General features: G+C 36.3%; 2 protein-coding genes across 4 annotated transcripts in view; both read right to left on the bottom strand.

The window, feature by feature from the left end:
- The window catches only part of LOC104247717 (uncharacterized methyltransferase At2g41040, chloroplastic-like), a 34095-nt gene extending 31748 nt beyond the window's left edge, over positions 1-2347 (bottom strand). Inside the window, exons 1-3 of the mRNA XM_009803802.2 lie at positions 2005-2347; positions 1030-1130; positions 813-953 (exon numbers count right to left, since the gene is read on the bottom strand). Coding sequence (XP_009802104.1) covers positions 813-953; positions 1030-1130; positions 2005-2178 — 416 coding nt within the window. The 5' untranslated portion in view covers positions 2179-2347. The remainder of the gene's footprint in view (positions 1-812; positions 954-1029; positions 1131-2004) is intronic.
- Positions 2348-16106: 13759 nt separating this feature from the next.
- The window catches only part of LOC104219130 (probable flavin-containing monooxygenase 1), a 41561-nt gene continuing 36452 nt past the window's right edge, over positions 16107-21215 (bottom strand). For all 3 annotated transcript variants that reach the window (XM_009769761.2, XM_009769760.2, XM_009769759.2), the window contains 4 exons: positions 19516-19753; positions 18607-18785; positions 17545-17906; positions 16107-16661 (listed from right to left, as the gene is read on the bottom strand). In XM_009769761.2, the coding sequence (XP_009768063.1) occupies positions 16310-16661; positions 17545-17906; positions 18607-18785; positions 19516-19753 (1131 nt within the window). In that variant the 3' untranslated portion in view covers positions 16107-16309. The remainder of the gene's footprint in view (positions 16662-17544; positions 17907-18606; positions 18786-19515; positions 19754-21215) is intronic.

Here is a 21215-nt window from a genome sequence, read left to right as displayed (position 1 = left end):
AAAAGTTGAACATCTGCAAGTTTGTCAAAAGTTGAATCCTGTAACTTTCTCAAAAACTGATTTTGCGATCTCTTACTTGTTATTACATAACACTTCCAATTTAAGTTGAAATGATGAGAGGAGAAGAATTTTGAAAAAACAAAAATATCTGCATTGGAACCCATGGTTATGGACCCGAAACCGTTTAGTATGGAAACATTTTATTTTCAAAGTGAATCTTGATGCAACTTTTCGATTTTTGTGGATTTTACATAAGTGCATGAGGAAGAGGGCTAAATCTTATGCAGCAAACTACTATGTTTCATGGACTCTTCATTTTTGTCAACACACACATGCCAAATGGGTTGGATACATGCCTCAATGCTAGATAAGAAGCTTTTGAAACTGTTTAAACATGCCAAAATAGTAAATACAAGAGCCTAATACATACCACTGATAAATACTCACACCCCAATCCATGCAGTTAGTTGGACATCAATGTTGTTTTTTCTCCACTTCTGTAATTAGTTTAAAGATCGCAGGATTTTGACTTCAAGCCATTAAATGTAAATGTCTAAGGTCCATGCCTTGGATAGCTAACTTTGTAAAAGAAATAAGCTACAGTTCAAACACAAATACTTTTGCATATCTTGTGTTGTGTACGCAAGAACAGGACAATGCAAGAGAAGAGGGATGAAAAGTTAACGAATCCAAACCACAGTCAACATCTTTAGGCAAATAGTTCCAAAGCCAAAAGCAAATCAGAAATTAACAATCAGTACTAGAGCTGGAAATGATTTAATCAAGCAATGACATGAAACTTGATAAGATACCTGAATAGCTCAGTCCGAGCCGGTTTAGATTCACTGTATTCTTTTGTTCCAGAAGTAATAGTGAGATCAAGGTAGATACTTTTGCTCGAGTATGACTTGTTACACTTTCTGCATTTGAAGCCCGATCGGTAGATTGCAGGTCTGCAAGTTTTAATTCCATAGTCAAACAAAGCCACACCTCGAGCACTGTTATTATGCATTTTCTATCTGAACTTACACATTAAAACCTGAAGGGCCTTTTCTCATAAGTGGTTCATAACAAATTGGGCAAGCAAACAATTCAGTTTCTGTAGCATCCTGACCTAGAGTTCTCGATTCCTGAACAAGACAGGAGAAAAGATTATACATTAACTGAAAACAAAAGGTAATGCATCACTTAACCACATTAAGTGTAAAACTTAAAAAGAATGAAAACGGAAATTATGTGGCCAAAAAAAAGTCATGATTGTAACCATTTAATCATGATGTTTATGTATCAACCAGCGAGGACGAGCTAAGAAATATAGCTATGTCCAGTTATCTTGATGTAATAATAGTTCAGCCAGATCAGGGGCGCATTTAGGCCTAAAATATGGGCACGTGAACTTATGATCTCTTTATCAAACTAGGTATTTTATGTACATTCTCTAGAATTAGTGTACTATTATTTATTGGCACCCGTGCTCCAAAAAGGTTGAATGTCTCACTTGGTTCAAAGCTAACTTATTTAGCTTGAGGAACAGAGATTAATACCCACATAATACTTTTTCTTCTCCTTTCTTTAGTGGTGCACCCATGTTCCAAAAATCCTAGATTCGCATGTGAGCCAGAAATATTTCAATTTCATTGTGTATCCACTAGTCAATTTAACATAACTCAGCATTCTGGTATGGAGGCTTCCCCCTCTAATGGGTCTTAGGCTGCATAAATCCCAATTAGTTGGGTCAAATGGGAAACCACCACGAAAAAAAAAAACTCAGCGTCCTATTGCATTCACACACTCATCATAGAAACTTAGCTCCCTAATTTAAAATATGGTCACAATTAGCATACATAGAGCAGCAACAATCATATGGTACATCATTAGTCTATGATCCTACAACTTAATCAAAATTGAATAGTTAAGTAATTTTAGCATATGAAAATAATAAAAGTTGAGTGACAATTTATGTCGTAAAAAAAAGTTACAGACTTTTGCAATTACAAGAATTACCGGTTCTACAGCAATAGCAGAGCTAGCTCTGATTCTTGAAGTGAACCCACGAGAGGAAAACCATGTAGGAACACGAATTCCTGAATTCAAAGAAACCCCATGATATTTTGGAACCAAAGAACTATGATGATTTAAAGAAAGTGTAGGGGAAACAGCAGCAGTAGCAGTAGCCATTGATGAAATTCAGTGAGGGTTTCCTTGTCTTTTCTTACGATTTGACTTTCTTTGAGTACAGAGATACACAAATAAGCCTATGTAAATGGGTGTTTTCACAAGGGAGAGAAGAAGGGGAGGAAATTTTTGATGATTTTGATTCATATTTTATGAAGTAGGTATTTTGTTTGAGGATGAATATTGGCCACATCACTTTGATTTATTAAGTAGTTATTTGTTCTTATAAACCTCAATATATATAAATTCAGAATGTTGGGCGCTGTCCACATGTCTCATGCCCTATTTTATTTGGTACTCAATCCATCCGGTTTATAATAAATAATTTTTTTAATATTTTTATTTTAGTTCATTATGTAATCGAGAAAGAATTAACGTCATTTTTTCAAAATTTATCCTTATTTACAAATTCCAATATATCAAGTTAACAATATACAACAACAACACACCTAGTGTAGTCCCACAAGTAGGATCTGGAGAGGGTAGAGTGTACACAGTCTTTACCCCTATCTTTAAGAAGGCAAAGATGTTGTTTCCGATAGACCCTCGGCTCGGAAAAGATATATGGAAGGACAATAACAAGCAAACCAAATCTGACACCGAAGCGAAAATACTAACAGAACTAACACTAAGGAATGCAAACAGAAAATCGAAACAAATGCAGTAACAAGTAATAACAAAAGTCTATGGATACACAAATATACAAAATAGACGATGTGATGTATCTGTAGACATATAAAATTTATTGGGTTTAATCCATACAAAATTTGGATTAAATTCAATTGGGTTAAATAATTAATTTGGGCTTTACAAGTTAAATTAGTCCATTTTATTATTTTCAGGCCCAAAGTCCATTTCATCTTAAGGCCCAGACTTATGCCAGGTGACATGGCATATCCAGTCAAACTCCAGGCCAATAAGGTGACGCCACGTGTTAAATAATGTGGCAATCCAAGTAAAAAAGCAAGAACCAATCACAAGTCACCAAGTGGCTAAAATGACATGGGCCAATCAGAATCAAGCAAGAGAGTTCTTATGTAGCTGCAACAAAAAATTTCGTAAGACGAAAAAATAAACTGCAACAAAAATAATATAAAGAAAAAGAGATTTTATTGATAAATATTTGTGAGTACAATTCTATGTATCCCTTGATTCTCCTCTCTAAAATTCTCCGTGATTCGAGGGCTTGAGAAACGTCTTTCTCGAATGTAGGATGATGTGGACCTCCTTGTGATGTATTTAATTGCCAAGAACGTTGAACATCACTTTGTTGTTACGAGTTGATCTCCGGGAAGAACTCCGTTGATCACTCATTTGTTGAAGAACTAAGCACTTGATGATTGATCTCTCTATTTGTGGATGCCTTCACCAATGAAGAACTAACCACTGATAGAGTACCTTGAACATGGAAAGTTACCTGAAGATCCGCGACAAAGAACAGACATCAAACGAAGAGCACCACGATTCATCTTCTATAAGGGGACATTGTTTCGCCGCTCTTTTGAAGGACTATTCTTGCGATGTCTTGACAAAGAAGAAGCCCGCCAAGCGATGGAGGAAGCACATTCTGGCTCATATAGAGCACACCAATCTGGTCCCAAGTTCCATTTTCGCATCAAGAGGATGGGCTACTACTGGGCGACAATAGTGAAGGATTGCATGGATCATGCCAAAAGATGTCAAGCGTGTCAATTTCATGCCAACTACATCTACCAATCTCCAGAGCCTCTTCACCCAACTGTAGATTCATGGCCTTTTGATGCATGGGGACTTGATGTTGTTGGACCACTTCCAAAGTCATCAAAGGGACAGATGTACATATTGGCCGCTACGGACTACTTCTCTAAATGGGCGGAAGTTGTTCCACTCAAGGAGGTGAAAAAGGAAACCGTTGTCGATTTTATCAAGTCATATATAATTTTTAGGTACGGCATACCAAGATACATAATCACTGATAATGGAACGCTATTTGACAACAAGCTCGTGAAGAGTCTATGCGAGAAGTTCAGTTTCAAACAACATAAGTCTTCAATGTATAATGCACCTGCCAACGGCCTTGCTGAAGCTTTTAATAAGACGCTTGGTAACCTTTTGAAGAAAGTTGTTGCAAAGAACAAGAGAGACTGGCATGAGAGAATTGGTGAAGCTTTGTGGGCATACCGGACAACCTTCAGAACTGCTACACAAGCAACTCCTTACTCTTCGGTATATGGCGTAGAAGCAGTCCTGCCGTTGGAGCAACAGATTCCATCATTGCGGATAGCAATTCAAGAAGGGCTCACGTCTGAAGAGAATGCTCAATTTCGCCTAGCAGAGTTAGAGGCATTGGATGAGAAAAGATTGGAATAGCAACAAAAATTGGAGTGTTATCAAGCTCGACTAGCTAGAGCCTTCAACAAGAAAGTGCGGCCACGATCATTCCAAGTGGGAGACTTAGTCCTAGCTGTTCGACGACCCATAATCCTCAACAAATGCATATACGACAAGTTTACCTCAAAATGGGATGGGCCATATGTTGTGAAGGAAGCATATTCAAGTGGCGCATACAAAATTGTCAATAAGGATGGTCTCAAAGTTGGTCCGATCAGCGAAAAATTTCTAAAGCAGTACTTCCCATGAGAGTCACCTATGTTCCTCGATGCATGAGCCTAAACTGCAAGTCATGACACTCCTCGACATACGAGCCTAAACTGCAAGTCATGACGCTTCTCGACGTACGAGCCTAAACTGCAAGTCATGACGCTCCTCGACGTACGAGTCTAAACTGCAAGTCATGATGCTCCTCGACGTATGAGCCTAAATTGCAAGTCATGACGCTCCTCGACGTACGAGCCTAAACTTCAAGTCATGATGCTCTTCGACGTACGAGCCTAAACTACAAGTCATGAAGCTCCTCGACGTACGAGCATAAACTGTAAGTCATGACGCTCCTTGATGCATGAGCTTAAACTGCACGTTGCTACACTCCTGGCCCGCATGAGTCTAAACTATGTACGGCCAAAAAAAAGAGTCTGCTAGGTTGAAAACCTCGAAAGAGGCGACCTAGGCAAAAGTCAAGACCAAAAAAAAACTCATCCCTCTGAACTACGTTATAACTTGATCCTCTTCACCGAGGTACGTAGGCAGCTTAGAGTTTCATTCTAAATTCAGTCGCATGAGTTTTAAAAAAATAAAAGTTTGGCGTCATCGGATCATTACATTAATTCTTCCAAGTGTAGAGGCACATATCTATGAGGAAAACGAGACAATTTGTGTTGAAGTGTAAAATATGTTTTATTGCTTCAATAGTACAAAAGTTGATACATAAAAAAATGTAGAGACAACAGGAACTAGACATTTTTCTAAACAAAAGCCTAAATCATGAAGATGATCGTAAACTAGGCTTTGTTGCTGACGCGTCTAAATGCATTTCCAAGTCTATATGAAGTATCCACATTTGATGCCATCCTCAATTGTTGGTTGAAGGTCCCAATCACCATGGGAGCCGCCATTGATGAGCTTCAAGACTATCAACAAATCAAGTGCAATAGTTGGTGAAGGGGTGGCTCCACATCTTGTATGACACTTCAGTCTGATATCCCAACTCTTTGAGCTTCTTTGCGAGTCTGCAAAAGAAATAAATGAAGAGATAAGATTTGGGACGCATATAGCCAAAGCTACTACATGCAAGACTGTAGAGTTAATTTCAAGAATAAAAAAAACATTTGTACGACAACTCAGAGAGCATAGAGCTGGAAAGAAAGCTCGACAGACGACGGGTTCAAATTTGGAAAACTACTGTAGTCCATCTTGAATACGTTCTTCTCCTAACATTTTATATGTTGTAGATTTGGATGTCTAGTTTGTAACAACACAAACCGCTTGTAATTTGGCGGCCCATAGCTCAAGATATTATTTTTTTCACTGGAACTACACGAATCTAAAAGTTACTGCAGCTAGGTGGATTTTGAGAATTTTCTGTTTCTAGCTTGGAAGGGGTTCTGCCACGAAACTCATATGTATTGTAGATCTATGAGTGTACTTTCTAGCGGCGCAAACGGATCACAATTTGGAGTCTCCTAGCTCGAGATATGAATCTTTCAACAAGAGTGCGCAAAGCAGAAACAAACGCATGACACACACCTAGACGAATTCGAGAAATTATTGCAGCCAGTCCAAAAGGAATTATGCAGTGATATTCTCAGATGTTCTTTTTCTCTGTGTTTTCTTTCTAATGACACAAACGGCTCACAATTCTGACACCCAAAGCTTGAGATATGAAGTTTTCTACAAAAGTACGCAAGTTTGAAAAGCAAGTGTGGCAGATGTTAGGAGCAACTTCAAACTACTGTTGCGGGCAATCCGAAAGAAGTTCGTCCATGATATCTTCAAGTGTTGCAAAAATTGTAGTTTTCTTTCCAGAGACATAGATGGACCATATTTCCGGCACCCGTAGATCGAGATACAAATTTTTCCATTAATGCGCACAAAACTAAATAGCAAGTTCGGCAGACAAATAGGTCAATTTCAAATTATTGCTGCGGATAATCTAATAGGAATCCTTTCATAATATTTTGGTGATTTCCTTATCTCTGAGTCTTCTTTCTAGTGGAGTAGATAGCTAGCGATTTGGACATTCCTAGCTTGAGATATGTGCATTCCAATGACAATATACAATGCTGTGAAGACGAAATGACAGACTTGTGCATCGCCTTTGAAAGTTCATTTCAACCTGTCCTGATGAAATTTGGCCCTAAGTTTTGGATATGACGTTGTGGTGCAAGTTTTGATTCTGGAGAATCAAGCGGATTGTAATTTGGACACTCCTAGGTCGAGATATAATTTTTTTTAATGAGAGCACGAAATGCTATGAAGTCAAAGCAGCAGAGATGCGCTAGGTGCTTGCTTGCGGAAGTTGGAAAGGCCTATTCCAGCTGTCTTCCTCGTCGGCCTGCAACAATGCGATGTGGTACATGTTGTTGTTCTCACCGATGATAAAATATGGTCTCTCTCCGAGCCTCCAAGAGTAGGGGTTTCGTCGCCGAGGACGAAAGGACACTCCATGTGTCTCTCGCACTAGGCCGCAATAAAGAGACGAGTGTTCCGCTGCAAATCATTGTGACACCTCTTGCATATTCTTAGTGATATCAGACATCTTGGGATCTATTGAAAACCTGCAAAAAAATATTATGGAGCCCTTGGTGCTAATAGCACGAAGTTTCTGCTGGTATGGTACTAGTAGCATGACGCTTTAATTCGGCATGATGTAAGTTGGTCCCAACGCCATAAATATTTTGATGCTATAAGTGTTTATTGTCAAAAGTCCCACATCGGTGGGTGATAATTTGGGTTTGGGAATTTTTTCCTATAAAAGGAGGCCTAATGTTCAGGATTTAAATACACCTCTCATTTGCCTTCTTATCTTCTTAAGGCATTTGTATATTCTCTCTTTAGTATTATTTCACTTTTATTTTGGAGTGGAATAAAATACTGGTTGTGTCCGAGGAAGTAGGCAAAATTGGTCGAACCTCGTAAATTCTGGTGTTCTCTTTATTGTTGCTTTATTGTCTTATTTATTATTTGGTGGCTGTTATAATTTTTGGTATAGTAATTCTGACTTATTCACACTATATACATTTGGCTTCCGCAATAATTGATATCAGAGCCAAGGTACTGTCTAAGTATGCTCTGTGGTTGCAGCATAGTCTGATCTTTCACATCAGAAAAGATTTATCTTGGTAACTGAGTCAAGGTTCTGTCTAAGTATGCTCTGTGGTTGCAGCTTAGTCTGATCTTCCACACCAAAAAGGAAATAATCTTGATTTGTGTCGTCAACTATTAAATAATATTTGTGTCAAAGATGGGAGACAATAAACAAAAAGAATCTACATCAAGTGTCAACAATACGTCATCATTGGCATCTTTGCTTATGACAAGAATTGTGTCAAATGCGAAATTTGCGGTAGAAATTTTTGACGGGTCAGGACATTTTAGGATGTGGCAAGGCGAGGCTCTAGATGTCCTTTTTCAACAAGGGCTGGATCTTGCCATTGAAGAAAAGAAACCAGATGTTATTGGAGAAGAAGATTGGAAAATTATCAAACGTGTTGCTTGCGGTACCATTCGATCCTACCTTGCTAGAGAGCAGAAATATCCATACACAAAGGAAACTTCTGCAAGTAAATTATGGAAAGCACTGGAGGATAAATTTTTGAAGAAAAATAGTCAAAATAAATTGTACATGAAGAAGAGACTGTTTCGCTTTCACCTATGTTCCTGGTACCACGATGAATGAACATATCACCAGTTTCAATAAGTTGGTCACAGATTTGCAAAATATGGATGCAACTTTTGATGATGGTGACTTGGCCTTGATGTTGTTGGGGTCACTTCCTGATGAGTACAAGCACCTTGAAACTACTCTACTCCATGGGAATGACGAAATTTCTCTCAGAGAAGTTTGTTCGGCTTTGTACAGCTATGAACAAAGAAAGGGAGAAAAACCAAAGGGCGGAGAAGGAGAAGCACTGGTTGTAAGGGGTCATCCTCAAAATCAAATGAGGACAAAGAAGGGAAGATTCAAGTCAAGATCTAGACCCAGCAAAGATGAATGTGCCTTTTGTCGAGAAAAGGGACGTTGGAAGAAAGACTGTTCGAAGTTGAATAATAAGGCCAAACATAACAATGGAAATGCCATTATGGATTCAAATGTAGCTGATTGTGATGATTCAGACTTCTCATTAGTTACAACAGAGCCATCAACGTCATCAGATATATGGTTGATGGACTCGGCTTGTAGCTATCATATGTGTCCCAACAGGGACTGGTTCGTGGATTTTCAAGAAGGAGAATATGGAGTCATCCACACAGCGGATAACAGCCCTCTTACCTCATATAGCATTGGTTCAACACGATTAAGGAACCGTGATGGAATGATCAGAACATTAACAGATGTTCGATATGTACCGGATTTGAAGAAGAATCTCATCTCTATGGGAGCCCTAGAATCAAAAGGGTTCAAAATCATTGCAGAAAATAGAGTGATGAGAGTATGTTTCGGTGCATTAGTGGTAATGAAGGCCAATCGGAAAAACAATAACATGTACCATTATCACGGTAGTACAGTTATTAGGGCAGCGATAGTGACATCCAATGATGAAAAAGAGGCAGAAGCAACCAGGCTATGACACATGCGCTTGGGACATGCTGGAGGAAAATCCTTGAAAACTCTATCAGATTAAGGATTGTTAAAAGGAGTAAAGACTTGCAACTTGGAGTTTTGTGAGCATTGTGTCAAAAGGAAACAGACAAGAGTTAAATTTGGTACATCGATCCATAATACTAAAGGCATTTTGGATTATGTACACTCTGATGTTTGGGGTCCTTCCAAAACACCTTCATTGGGTGAGAAGCACTATTTTGTAACCTTTGTTGATGATTTTTCCCGAAGAGTGTGGGTGTATACAATGAAGAGCAAAGATGAAGTGTTGAGAATTTTTCTCAAATGGAAGACGATGGTGGAGAATCAAACAGGCAGGAGGATCAAGTGTACTCGCACAGACAATGGAGGTGAATACAAAAATGATCATTTCAATAAGGTATGTGAAAATGATGGCATCGTCTGACACTTCACTGTCATACATACACCACAACATAATGGTGTGACATAATGTATGAACCGGACCTTGCTAGAGAAGGTACAGTGTATGTTGTCCAATGCTGGCTTGGGCAAAGAATTTTGGGCTGAGACAATTACATATGCATGTCACCTCATTAATCGCTTACCATCTGCTGCTATTAATGACAAGACACCATTTGAAAAATGGTATGAAAAGCCTGCTGTAGATTATGACTCTTTGCACGTATTTGGCTCAACTGCATATTATCATGTGAGAGAGTCAAAATTGGATCCAAAGCAAAGAAGGCTATTTTTATGGGGATTACTTCTGGAGTCAAAGGATATCGATTATGGTGTCCTATGACAAAGAAAGTAATATTTAACAGGGATGTTACCTTTGATGAATCTACTATGGTAAACAAGGTAACAAAAGATACCAAACAAAATGAGGGTGCTTCTAAGCAGGTGGAGTTTGAGGGAAAATTTATTTTTCCTACACAAGAAGTAGAGGAGGAAACAAATGGAGATTATCCTCTGGAAGAATAGCCAGTAGAGAGGGAGATTCCAACTCAGTAACCTCAACAACAACTTGAATCAATAGCAACCAGCATGCCAAAAAGGACAATAACAAAACCTGTTCGTCTTATAGAGACAGTTGCTTGTGCCGCCTCAATTGTAGCTAATGATGTTCCTACCACTTATAAAGACGCAGTCCAAAGTTCAGAAGAAGATAAGTGGAGGATTGCCATGAATGATGAAATACAATCCCTTCATCAGAATCATACATGGAGATTGACCAATCTCCCGAAAAGAAAGAAAGCAATTGGGTGCAAATGAGTATTTGCAAAGAAAAAAGGATTTCCTAACCAAGAAGATGTTCACTACAAAGCAAGACTAGTGGCCAAAGGATATGCTCAAAAGGAGGGAATTGATTACAATGAAGTATTTTCTCCAGTTGCAAAACATTCCTCCATTAGAATTATGTTGGCTTTGGTAGCACAGTTGGATTTAGAACTAGTTCAGATGGATGTAAAAACTGCATTTTTACATGGAAACTTGGAGGAAGAAATCTACATGACTCAGCCAGAAGGATTCAAAGTTGTTGGAAAAGAAAATATGGTGTGCAAACTTGAAAAATTGTTATACGGATTGAAACAATCTTCTAGACAATGGTACAAGCGATTTGACAAGTTTATGTTGCGGCAAGGGTACAAGAGAAGCAAATACGATAATTGTGTATATTTGCGCAAGCTTAAAGATGGTTACTTTATATATCTTCTCCTATATGTTGATGATATGTTGATAGCTTCCAAGAATTCGGAAGAAATTGATAAGTAAAAGATTCAACTGAAGAAGGAGTTCGAGATGAAGGATCTGGGTGAGGCAAAGAAAATTCTTGGCATGGAGATAATAAGAGATAGATGTTCAAAGAAACTCTGTTTATTTCAGAAAGAATATTTGAAGAGAGTACTGCAGCGTTTTGGCATAGATGAGAAGACTAAGCCGGTTAGTACTCCACTTGCTCCCCATTTTAAGCTAAATACTACTATGTCACCAAAAGATGAAGCTGAACAAGAGTATATGTCAAGGGTACCATATGCAAATGTTGTTGGTAGCTTGATGTATGCAATGTCTGTACGAGACCTGACATTTCACAAGCTGTTGGAGTTATTAGCAGATATATGCATAATCCAGGAAAGGAGCATTGGCAAGCTGTGAAGTGGATTCTACGGTATATTCACAATACTGTAGATGTTGGGTTAGTTTTTGAGCAGGAAGACAATCAGTCTGTAGTTGGATATTGTGACTCAGATTTTGCGGGTGATCTGGACAAACGAAGATCAACTACTGGTTATGTGTTTACTTTTACAAAGGCACCAGTTAGTTGGAAGTCTACTTTGCAGTTAACAGTTGCTTTATCTACAACAGAGGCGAAGTATATAGCTATTATAGAGGCTGTGAAAGAGGCAATTTGGCTTCAGAGGTTGCTAAAAGAGCTTGGTGTTGAACAAAAAAGTATCACAATTTTTTGTGATAGTCAAAGTGCTATTCAATTAACGAAGAACCAAGTTTATCATGCAAGGACGAAGCACATTGATGTTCGGTATCATTTCGTACGAGAAATCATAGAAGAAGGTGGAGTCACGGTAAATAAAATTCATACTATAGAGAATCCTACTGATATGCTGACAAAAGTGGTGACTGCGGTCAAGTTTCAACATTGTTTGGATTTGATCAACATTGTTGAACACTGAAGATTGATGATGAAGACACAACCAAAATTTGTTATTGAGAGAAAGTTGAAGATGTGGAATTTTGCCAAGGTGGAGATTTGTTGATTGTCAAAAGTCCCACATCGGTGGGTGACAATTTGGGTTTGGGAATTTTTTCATATAAAAGGAGGCCTAATGTTTAGGATTTAAATACACCTCTCATTTGCCTTCTTATCTTCTTAAGCATTTGTATCTTCTCTCTTTAGTATTATTTCACTTGTATTTTGGAGTGGAATCAATTATTGGCTGTGTCCGAGGAAGTAGGCAAAATTGGTCGAACCTCGTCAATTCTGGTGTTCTTTTTTTTTGTTGCTTTATTGTCTTATTTATTATTTGGTGGCTGTTATAATTTTTGGTATAGTAGTTATAACTTATTCACACTATATACATTTGGCTTCCGCAACAATATGATTGTGTCGACGGTGTAAAGCTTCAATTCAACTGTAAGTATCAATATGGATGACGAGACGCTTCAATTCGTCGTACGACTTGCTACTATCTTCCTGTAGATTACAGTAGCTTCTGTTTGCAGTTCCCGCTTGTTGGATTTGTTGACTATGATATAGGGAGGCATTCAGCTCTGTTGGTGCATAAGTAAGACTTTTCCAGACCTCACGTTCCATAAAAAAATAGAGAGTTAGCATGATCAGTAAAAGAAAGGTTAACTAAAATAAATTGGCATGTAAAGAGAAGTTGAAATTAAGTAGCCTCATTAATCTCTATCTCGACCATGAACTAAGTCGTTGAGTATCCGACACAGGCAGTTCCAACCAGTCCCGCACAAGAAACATGAACGACGACACGATGAGCAGCTAGAAACAAGCAGTGAAAGAGAAGACCAGCAGCGTCGGACACACCGTTCGAAGTAGGCGATCTTCGGTATTTGAGAACAAGTGCTAGCAGCCAAAGAAGAAATCAAGAAGGAGGACTTGGAAGAAACTGTGAAACTAGAGGCTATGTTCTGATAGAAAAATTGGGTTTGATGCACTTCTTTTTATAGGCCACACTGGAAAGAACTTGTGTTTCACTAGGAGAGGAACTCGATATTGGTTTGTGGTCAAAACCAATTGGGTTGGTACCCTTTTTATAGGCATCAGTGGGAAAGGAATTTATATTTCAGTAGGGCAGGAGTATCAATGCAGCGTATTTTCTTCAATAACCTACTTAAAGTCGAAGAGGAAAGTTTGCTGTTTGGATAGGACACAAATTTGCATTGAGAAAGGATTCTAGCTGAATAGAGCTTAAGCCAATGATAGAAAAGAAGGGACTTTCTAGAACGAGGTGCTTGAACCTTTGGTTTATGGATATACATATGCTATAAAGGCTTCCTAGTACTTTTATTGATGGCGTGGTCTCGTAAGTGCAAGCAAATTAGGATAGTTGGGTTAAAAGAATTTAACTAGTAATGACGGTAATCTACTTCTATCCAATTCCCACGAGGCTCGGCAAGAGAGTGCTAGTTAAAATTGAATCCAATATGTTAATCTTGGTTCAAGCATATTTAGTTAATGTTCGAGAATAAATTTTTTTAAAAATGAACCTCCTGAAAAATGTCCAAACACAAGGACTGGACGTTACTGCTAATTTGCAAGTGTTGCGATGTTAATCCATTTAGCATTACAAAAATAAAGATCCAATCACCTCAAACTACACTTTGGAGAGAGTGTACACGAGCAAGTCTCAAGAAAATACTAGAGGTGAATTCAAAGGATTATGTTATTCACCGGTACTTCAAACCTCGTCATCAAGACTCGACAGGTCTATATTGCGACAAGGCTTGAAGTAGGGGGCATCTGCAGATATATAAAATTTATTAGGTTTAATCTATACAAAATTTGGATTAAATTCAATTGGGTTAAATAATTAATTTGGGCTTTACAAGTTAAATTAGTCCATTTTATTATTTTCAGGCCCAAAGTCCATTTCATCTTAAGGTCCAGACTTATGCCGTGTGACATGGCATATCCAGTCAAACTCCATGCCAATAAGGTGACGCCACGTGCTAAATGATGTGGCAATCCAAGTAAAAAAGCAAGAATCAACCACAAAATACCAAGTGGCTAAAATGACATTGGCTAATCAGAATCAAGCAAGAGAGTTCTTATGTAGCTGGACTATCCATCCTCTACAACTATAAATAGAGGGGTTACATAACTCTCAGGGGACATTCAGAGTTGGAGAAGAACACTCCGCAATTGGTGAAGACATCCACAAATAGAGAGATCAATCATCAAGTGCTTAGTTCTTCAACAAAAGAGTGATCAACGGAGTTCTTCCCGGAGATCAACCCGTAACAACAAAGTGTTGCTCGACGTTTTTGGCGATTAAATACATCACAAGGAGGTCCACATCATCCTACATTCGAGAAAGACGCTTCTCAAGCCCTCGAATCACGGAGAATTTTAGAGAGGAGAATCAATGGATACATAGAATTGTACTCACAAATATTTATCAATAAAATCTCTTTTTCTTTATATTATTTTTGTTGCAGTTTATTTTTTAGTCTTATAAAAATTTGTTGCAAACAGTATCAAAGTTACTGCTACAAATACGAACAATGCTCGGCTACCTAACCCTTGACCTTTATACTCAACCTCCACATCTTCCTATCCATGATCATGTTTTCAGTAAGCTGGAGCAATATCATATCTCGTCTTATCACTTGTTCCCAATACTTCTTCACTCTACCTCTATCTCTCCGTTGGCCCTTCAATTCCAGCCTCTCACACCACCTCACCGGAGCATCTGTACCTCTCCAAGTTAACAATATATAAATTTTAATTAAGAGCAATTTAATTAAAGTATCTTTTTTCTTTCTGAGTTAAACTTTTCTTAAGGGATATGCTAAATGCATAAAAAGCCCACTTATTATAGACCGAAATAGTGGCGGAGCCACATTGAAGCAAGAGGTGTCAAGCGATACCTCTTCGCGGAAAATTACACTATTTTGTTAGATAAATTTTTTATTTTATGTACATTTACTATATGTTGACTCCTCTTGACTTATCGATGTATCTAATTATTTATATTTTGACACTCTTGATGAAAATTTTGAATCTGCCACTAGATCGAAGTGAGTAAAATTTTACCAATATTATAATAATGACTAAGCTTTGGTCCCAAACAATTAAGATGTTATATGAATCATAACCTCCATTTGGTCAACTCATGTTATCATCACTCTGTATATATGAGCTTACTCATATTGTCAGTTCCAAACTCAAATAAAAGAGGACTATAACGGGGCTAACTACGAGACTGAGAGCTGATCCTAAGGACTATTATTATTATATATTATTGTTGTTGTGAGATAACTTTAGAATGAATGTTGTGCCTCTTATGTTTTTCTTTAAGTTAGTTGTGAGTTGCTTGATGATGTAGGGATCGTTCAGAACAAGGATATCTTAGGATTATCATTATGAGAAAGATAATATATATTAAGATTTTAGTATTAAATGTATACCAGTTTTAACTATATCGATAACTAAACACAGAATAAATATAATCTTAAATTTTATACCAGAATTAATCCCAATAGCGAAACGCCCCCTAGGGAAGTTAAGGCTTGTTGTTAAGGAAGTTGGTTAGCTTGGCGGAGTAAAACCACTAATAGCTTGTTTGGTCGAGCTTCTTTTTGCCGAAAATATTTTTTTTTTCAAAAATACTTTTTTCAAAGTTAAGGTATTTGACCAAGCTTTAGAAGTAAAAAAAATGCTTTTGAGTAGAAACAAAATCAGTTTTTGAGAAGCAGAAAAAATTATAGTTTCTTCCCAAAAGCATTTTTTTGAAAAGTATTTTGACAAAAAATATTGTTAGAAGTATTTTTTTAAAAGCTTGGTCAAATATTAATTACTGCTCAAAAATATTTTCCAAATTAATTAGACTCACAAATTATTCCTCATCAAAAATAACTTTTAAGAAAATACCTTTAAAAAATAACCTTTTAAAATAAGTTGATTTTAGAAGCTCGGTCAAACATATATATATATATATATATATATATATATATATATATATATATATAAGAATCATCGCTATCAAATCTAGACTTGTCAAACTCATTAAAAAAAGATAAGCTGTAAATTTTTCTATTTCATAATAGGACAGGAAACTTCTATAAGATCCTTGAGAATTTACTAGACAAGAGAAACCAATCCAATCTCAAAGACCAATACAAGGTAAAAAGAAAGAAAATAACACCGTCCAAACATATTGGCCATTATACATATAAAAGAATCTCAAATTCTCCAAAATATATGACTAATTAATTAGGACTTAATCCAACATAATCAGACTGCACATATGGTTGAAACCACTCATCATAGAAACTCTTCTTTCTTCTATTGTTGCACCCAATGTCTTTGCACAATTGATCATTGTACCAAATATGTAAAGCTGCAATGCAAGCTCTTTTATACTCTTTCCCTGCATATTTTTTCATGTAAATTTCCCACATTTCAATCTCTTTTTCCATCTCTTTTATGCTTGGCAACTTGAAAGTTTGGTCAAGAAAATGTGCTAGCCATTGACACCTCATCTCAGATGTGTGAAGATTTGTTATGCTTCCTGAGTATCCTATTATTGCTAGTTGTGGTATTCTTGGATGTATTATGTGCCTGCCCAAATATTACAAAGAAAAAGAAATAGCAAATCATATCAGAAACAGGAAGGGGAGACTCGGAACAACAGTAAAGTTGTTTATATGTGACCTATAGGTCACGGGTTCAAGCCATGCATGAAGTTAACCATTGATGCTTCCATTAGGATAGGCTACCACACCCCCTTGAGTGCAACTCTTCATCGGACTTTGCGTGAATATACAATGCTTTGTGCACCGGACTGCCTTTTTTATATCAGAAACATGTAACTTATTCTAGAGAAAATTTCCAAATTGCCCTTCTACTGTTAAAAATATTGTAGTATTAGCCTTCGTTATACTTTCGAGTCATTAATACTCTTGCCTTTAGCAAAATTTCTCCTACTTTTCCTTGACCCTAGCGGAGTTACAACATGGAACTCGATTAAAATCTTGACATAGTGGATTCCTTGACTTTAAAAAATTATTTCGTATTTTCCCTTTATCCTAACGGAGTTCCAACAAAAATACGTGTTATCGGAAAATACGAGATGATTTTCTATGATGAAGATATCAACAAAAAAATAAGCAGTTCGGTGTATAAAGCATCTCGCATTCAAGCAGAATTCCATGAATGATCGCACCCCTGGGAGTATGATGTAGACAGTCTACCCTAATATAAATATTAGTGACCGCTTCCACGGCCCGAACTCATGATCTATACTTCACACGGAGACAACTTTACTGTTGCTTCAAGACTTCCCTTCATGACGAAGATATCAATGACCCGGCAAAATAGATGAGATTAATTTAAAACGAATTCTAGTAGTGGAGGGTAAATTTGGATCTTTTCAACTTATTTATTTATTTTTGTAGGAATTGGGTGGGTGGTTTGATAGTAGTAAATTAGTAATAGTGTGTACCTGTAAAGAGGAACAATTGATTTAGGTGAACCCATTATGTAGTTTTGAAAACTTTTTGAGGCAAACATATTCTTCAGCTTCTCTTGACCTTTATATCCAGTAGCAAATATAACAAGGTCAGCTTTTATAGGCTCATCAACTTCTCCATCAATAATCAATCCTTGTTTGTAGAAAGAGAAACACTGTGTTTGCTTAAGAATAATGCTTCCTTCTTCCACTTTTCCATAGAAATTCTCAGGTAATAAGAATGCTTTGCAAGAAGACATATCTTGAAGAAAGCTTTGTTTTGGTACCATATTGTACTTCTTCAATGGAAGATTCCATCTAAGGTAACTCTCCACAAATTTTGAAAAACCCCATCTCTGAAAAATTATTGTTCAATGAAAATAAAAGAATTAACAAATAAAATTAAGTATATGAAGAAAAAAAATTATATACATGAAATGTGTCAAATTTGCTCATATATTATCTGAAATTAATTGGGCCACTTTATCATCGGTGAAACTTCTGTCTAACAAAGCTCCACCATAAGGGTAATATTAAGGGCACAAAATTGACCTGTCGCCCGAAATTAATTAAGGTAATTGTCACTTTTAGTCTGCGGCAGAAACAATTTATATTTGGTAGTCAAAAAAGTGTATAAAACTTATATAATTTTTGTATATAACATACAGAATGTGTGTGTATATATATACATACATTTTTTCAGTTATTATTTTGAGAGCAGCTATACAATATCATTTTCCCAATTAATTACATTCGCTAGCCAAAAAGTGTATAAAGTATGTATATTACATATATACAAAAAACAAAAAAAAATGTTGGCTATTATTTTGTAGTAGATAAAACTTATACATTTCTCTAATTTTAGACCACAATCAAAAGTTGAGGAATAAATTTATACTTTTTTTTCCCACTCATATCACATTTGAGCTACATTAATAGCAAGTTCAAATATAAGACGATTTGCAAACGTTAGCAATTTTGAATAATACACGAGCAAATTTAGACTTTCCTATTTTTTATTTCTTAATTAATGGAATGGATTTCAAGAAAATTTACCAGAGGGGAAAGTAGGGTGGCCAAGGCACTGTAAATGATGTTTTGGCCAGGCTTGTGAACCAAGAGCTCTGAAAAGCGGCTACCATATAGAAATCCAAGATTAATTCCCCACCAAAAGCAACCACTCGGAAGAGCCCATGCTATTGTCCTTTGAACCAATGTACAAGGATTTCCAGGACCTAATTTACAAATATGATCAAATTTTGCTTCAGTTTACCATGGCCAAAAATAAGATTTTTTGATATTTGGTGCAAAACACCATGCGGAATGAATAAGATCCTATCACTATTAATCAGAAGTTAGGGATTCTAGCCCTGATATGAAAAAATAGAAATGATAGCCACATAAAAGAGCTACTATTTAGAAATTAGCCAATATATACTGAATTTCAATTTTTCAGTTTAATTTTGCGGGACACAAATGTCCTGAATCGTCCTGAAATTAAGAATTGTAGTTTAAATTTTCAGGACAAAATAAAAATTGGTTAATCCATGAATAGCAGCACTAGGAATGGTTATTTGTGTACGTCCCCCAAAAAGTTTGGGTAGGAAGCACTTCCCCCTCGAATGAGCCTTACACAGTATAAATTCGTGGTAGAAATGACATCACATATCCATTTTAAAGGGTTGTTATTTAGAAATTAATCAGCGCATCCTGAATTTTAGTTTTCCGGTTCAATTTTTTGGGACAAAAGTGTCCTGAATTGTCATGAACTTATGATTTTTTAGTTTAAAATTTCAGGACAAACCAGGTACTGGGTAATCTCTAAATATCATTTCTGAAAATGGCTATCTCTGCATTTGTTCCAAATTCGGATTAGTCGGGCCCCATATGCTGGTGCAAATATCAGTTGAAAAGGCAAGAAATTATATATGAAAATAAAGGATTATGATCAAAGCAGTTTCTTACCATTAGCAGCAGCACATTCAGCAGCAATATCTATAGCTGATTTCTGAGAGCCAATAACTGCAATACTTTTCCCTTTAATTAACTCTCTAGCACTTTCATTGTCCATAGCTGAATACTCCATAGAATGTATTACTGTCCCATAAAAAACATCAGGCCCTTCACCTATAGGGAACTCTGGGATATTTGGTAGACCACTATACCTCCCAACGCATAGAATCAAAAATTCTACTTCATAATCCTGGAATTAAGAACATAATAAATTATGAGTTGAATTTTCATACAATAATAATATAAAGATTTTTTTACACTATCAAGTTAAGATGACAAGCGGAATGATCTATAGAAAACCTAATTTGATAATTTAAAAATAAAGTAATAAATTAATAATCTGATATAACCAGTTAAAATACACTAGTCAATCAGTTATAATGTATATGACGCTCTTTCTATTTTAGTACCTTCGAAAACCATTCTATTCCGCGTGCCTTAAATTATTAACATTTTAAACTTTGTACTCATTCAAACATCTTTACATAAAATGGAATAGAGTGAGTAGAAGTGTAAAAATCTTTATAATGTCAAGATATATAGGATAATGAATTCCATAAACTACTACTCGTTTCTTTTCAATTTATGGAAATTTTTTCGTTTTGCGAGAGTAAATTTGACTTATTTTTGAAGCTAAATTAAATTAAATTAACTCAATATTTTAAAATTAAAATTTGAATATTCAAAAACTATATGAAAAATACTAGTATATAAGTTGCAATATAATCTTCTCAAAAGTAAAAATATTTACATAAAGTGGATTGAATGGAGTATTGACTATGGGTGGAAGAAGGTTGAACGAGTAAGTTTTAAAAGCTTTATTTTACAGATTTCGTAACAAAATCAGAAATACGTTATCTTCAAATTTTAAATTTCAAAACACTTAAACGAGTAATTAATTAATCTTGGCTAATGTATATCTCTTTGGATCTCTAAACATGAATAGGAATAGGAGCAACTTAAGTCAAACGGAGTTACAGGGTACGTATGAATCGAGTGCGACATCTCTTAAGTATTTTTTAAACTCTAACTTACAAATATTCCATCACTCTCAAATATCAATTGTTTTAACAAACTGAATTTATTTCAAAATATTTGACCTTTAAAAAAAATCAAGAAGTTAAATCTATCTTCTTTCTGGTCCCAAATCTATCTTTACTATCCCAATTAGCGGGTTTTTTTTGAATTATCTACTTGGTGTCCAGTACCTATATTGAGGCCCGACTAAATCGAATTCGCGCTAGGAAGTCGTATATTGGAGGGGGAGGTAACGCGCTCCCTAATAAAGGTGACTCCATACCCAGGGTTCGAAACCGAGACCTCTAGTTAAGGATGAAGGAGTATTTATCAGTCTACCATAAACCTTGTTGATAATTAGCGGATTTCATTAATATGGACCGAATGTAGCCGATGTTATTTTTGGTTATTCCAGTGTTTTTCTGAATTGGATCCCGACTGATTCAAATTCGTTATGCATTAGAAGTTTCTTCATTCTCAGAGTTCGAACCCGAAACCTTTAATTTAAAATATGCAAAGATCATATACATCCCACCACAATCTTTGGTGGTAATGTAGTAGATGTGATTATACAGCAACAAATTAATCAATCCTAAACTACTAAACATATATGAAAGAAATCAAGAAAGAAGAAA

Source organism: Nicotiana sylvestris, chromosome 11 (genome assembly GCF_000393655.2).
Source record: "Nicotiana sylvestris chromosome 11, ASM39365v2, whole genome shotgun sequence".
NCBI lineage: Eukaryota > Viridiplantae > Streptophyta > Magnoliopsida > Solanales > Solanaceae > Nicotiana > Nicotiana sylvestris.
The sequence above is the reverse complement of the archived record's forward strand: the minus strand, read 5'-3'. Positions and strand labels throughout refer to the sequence as shown.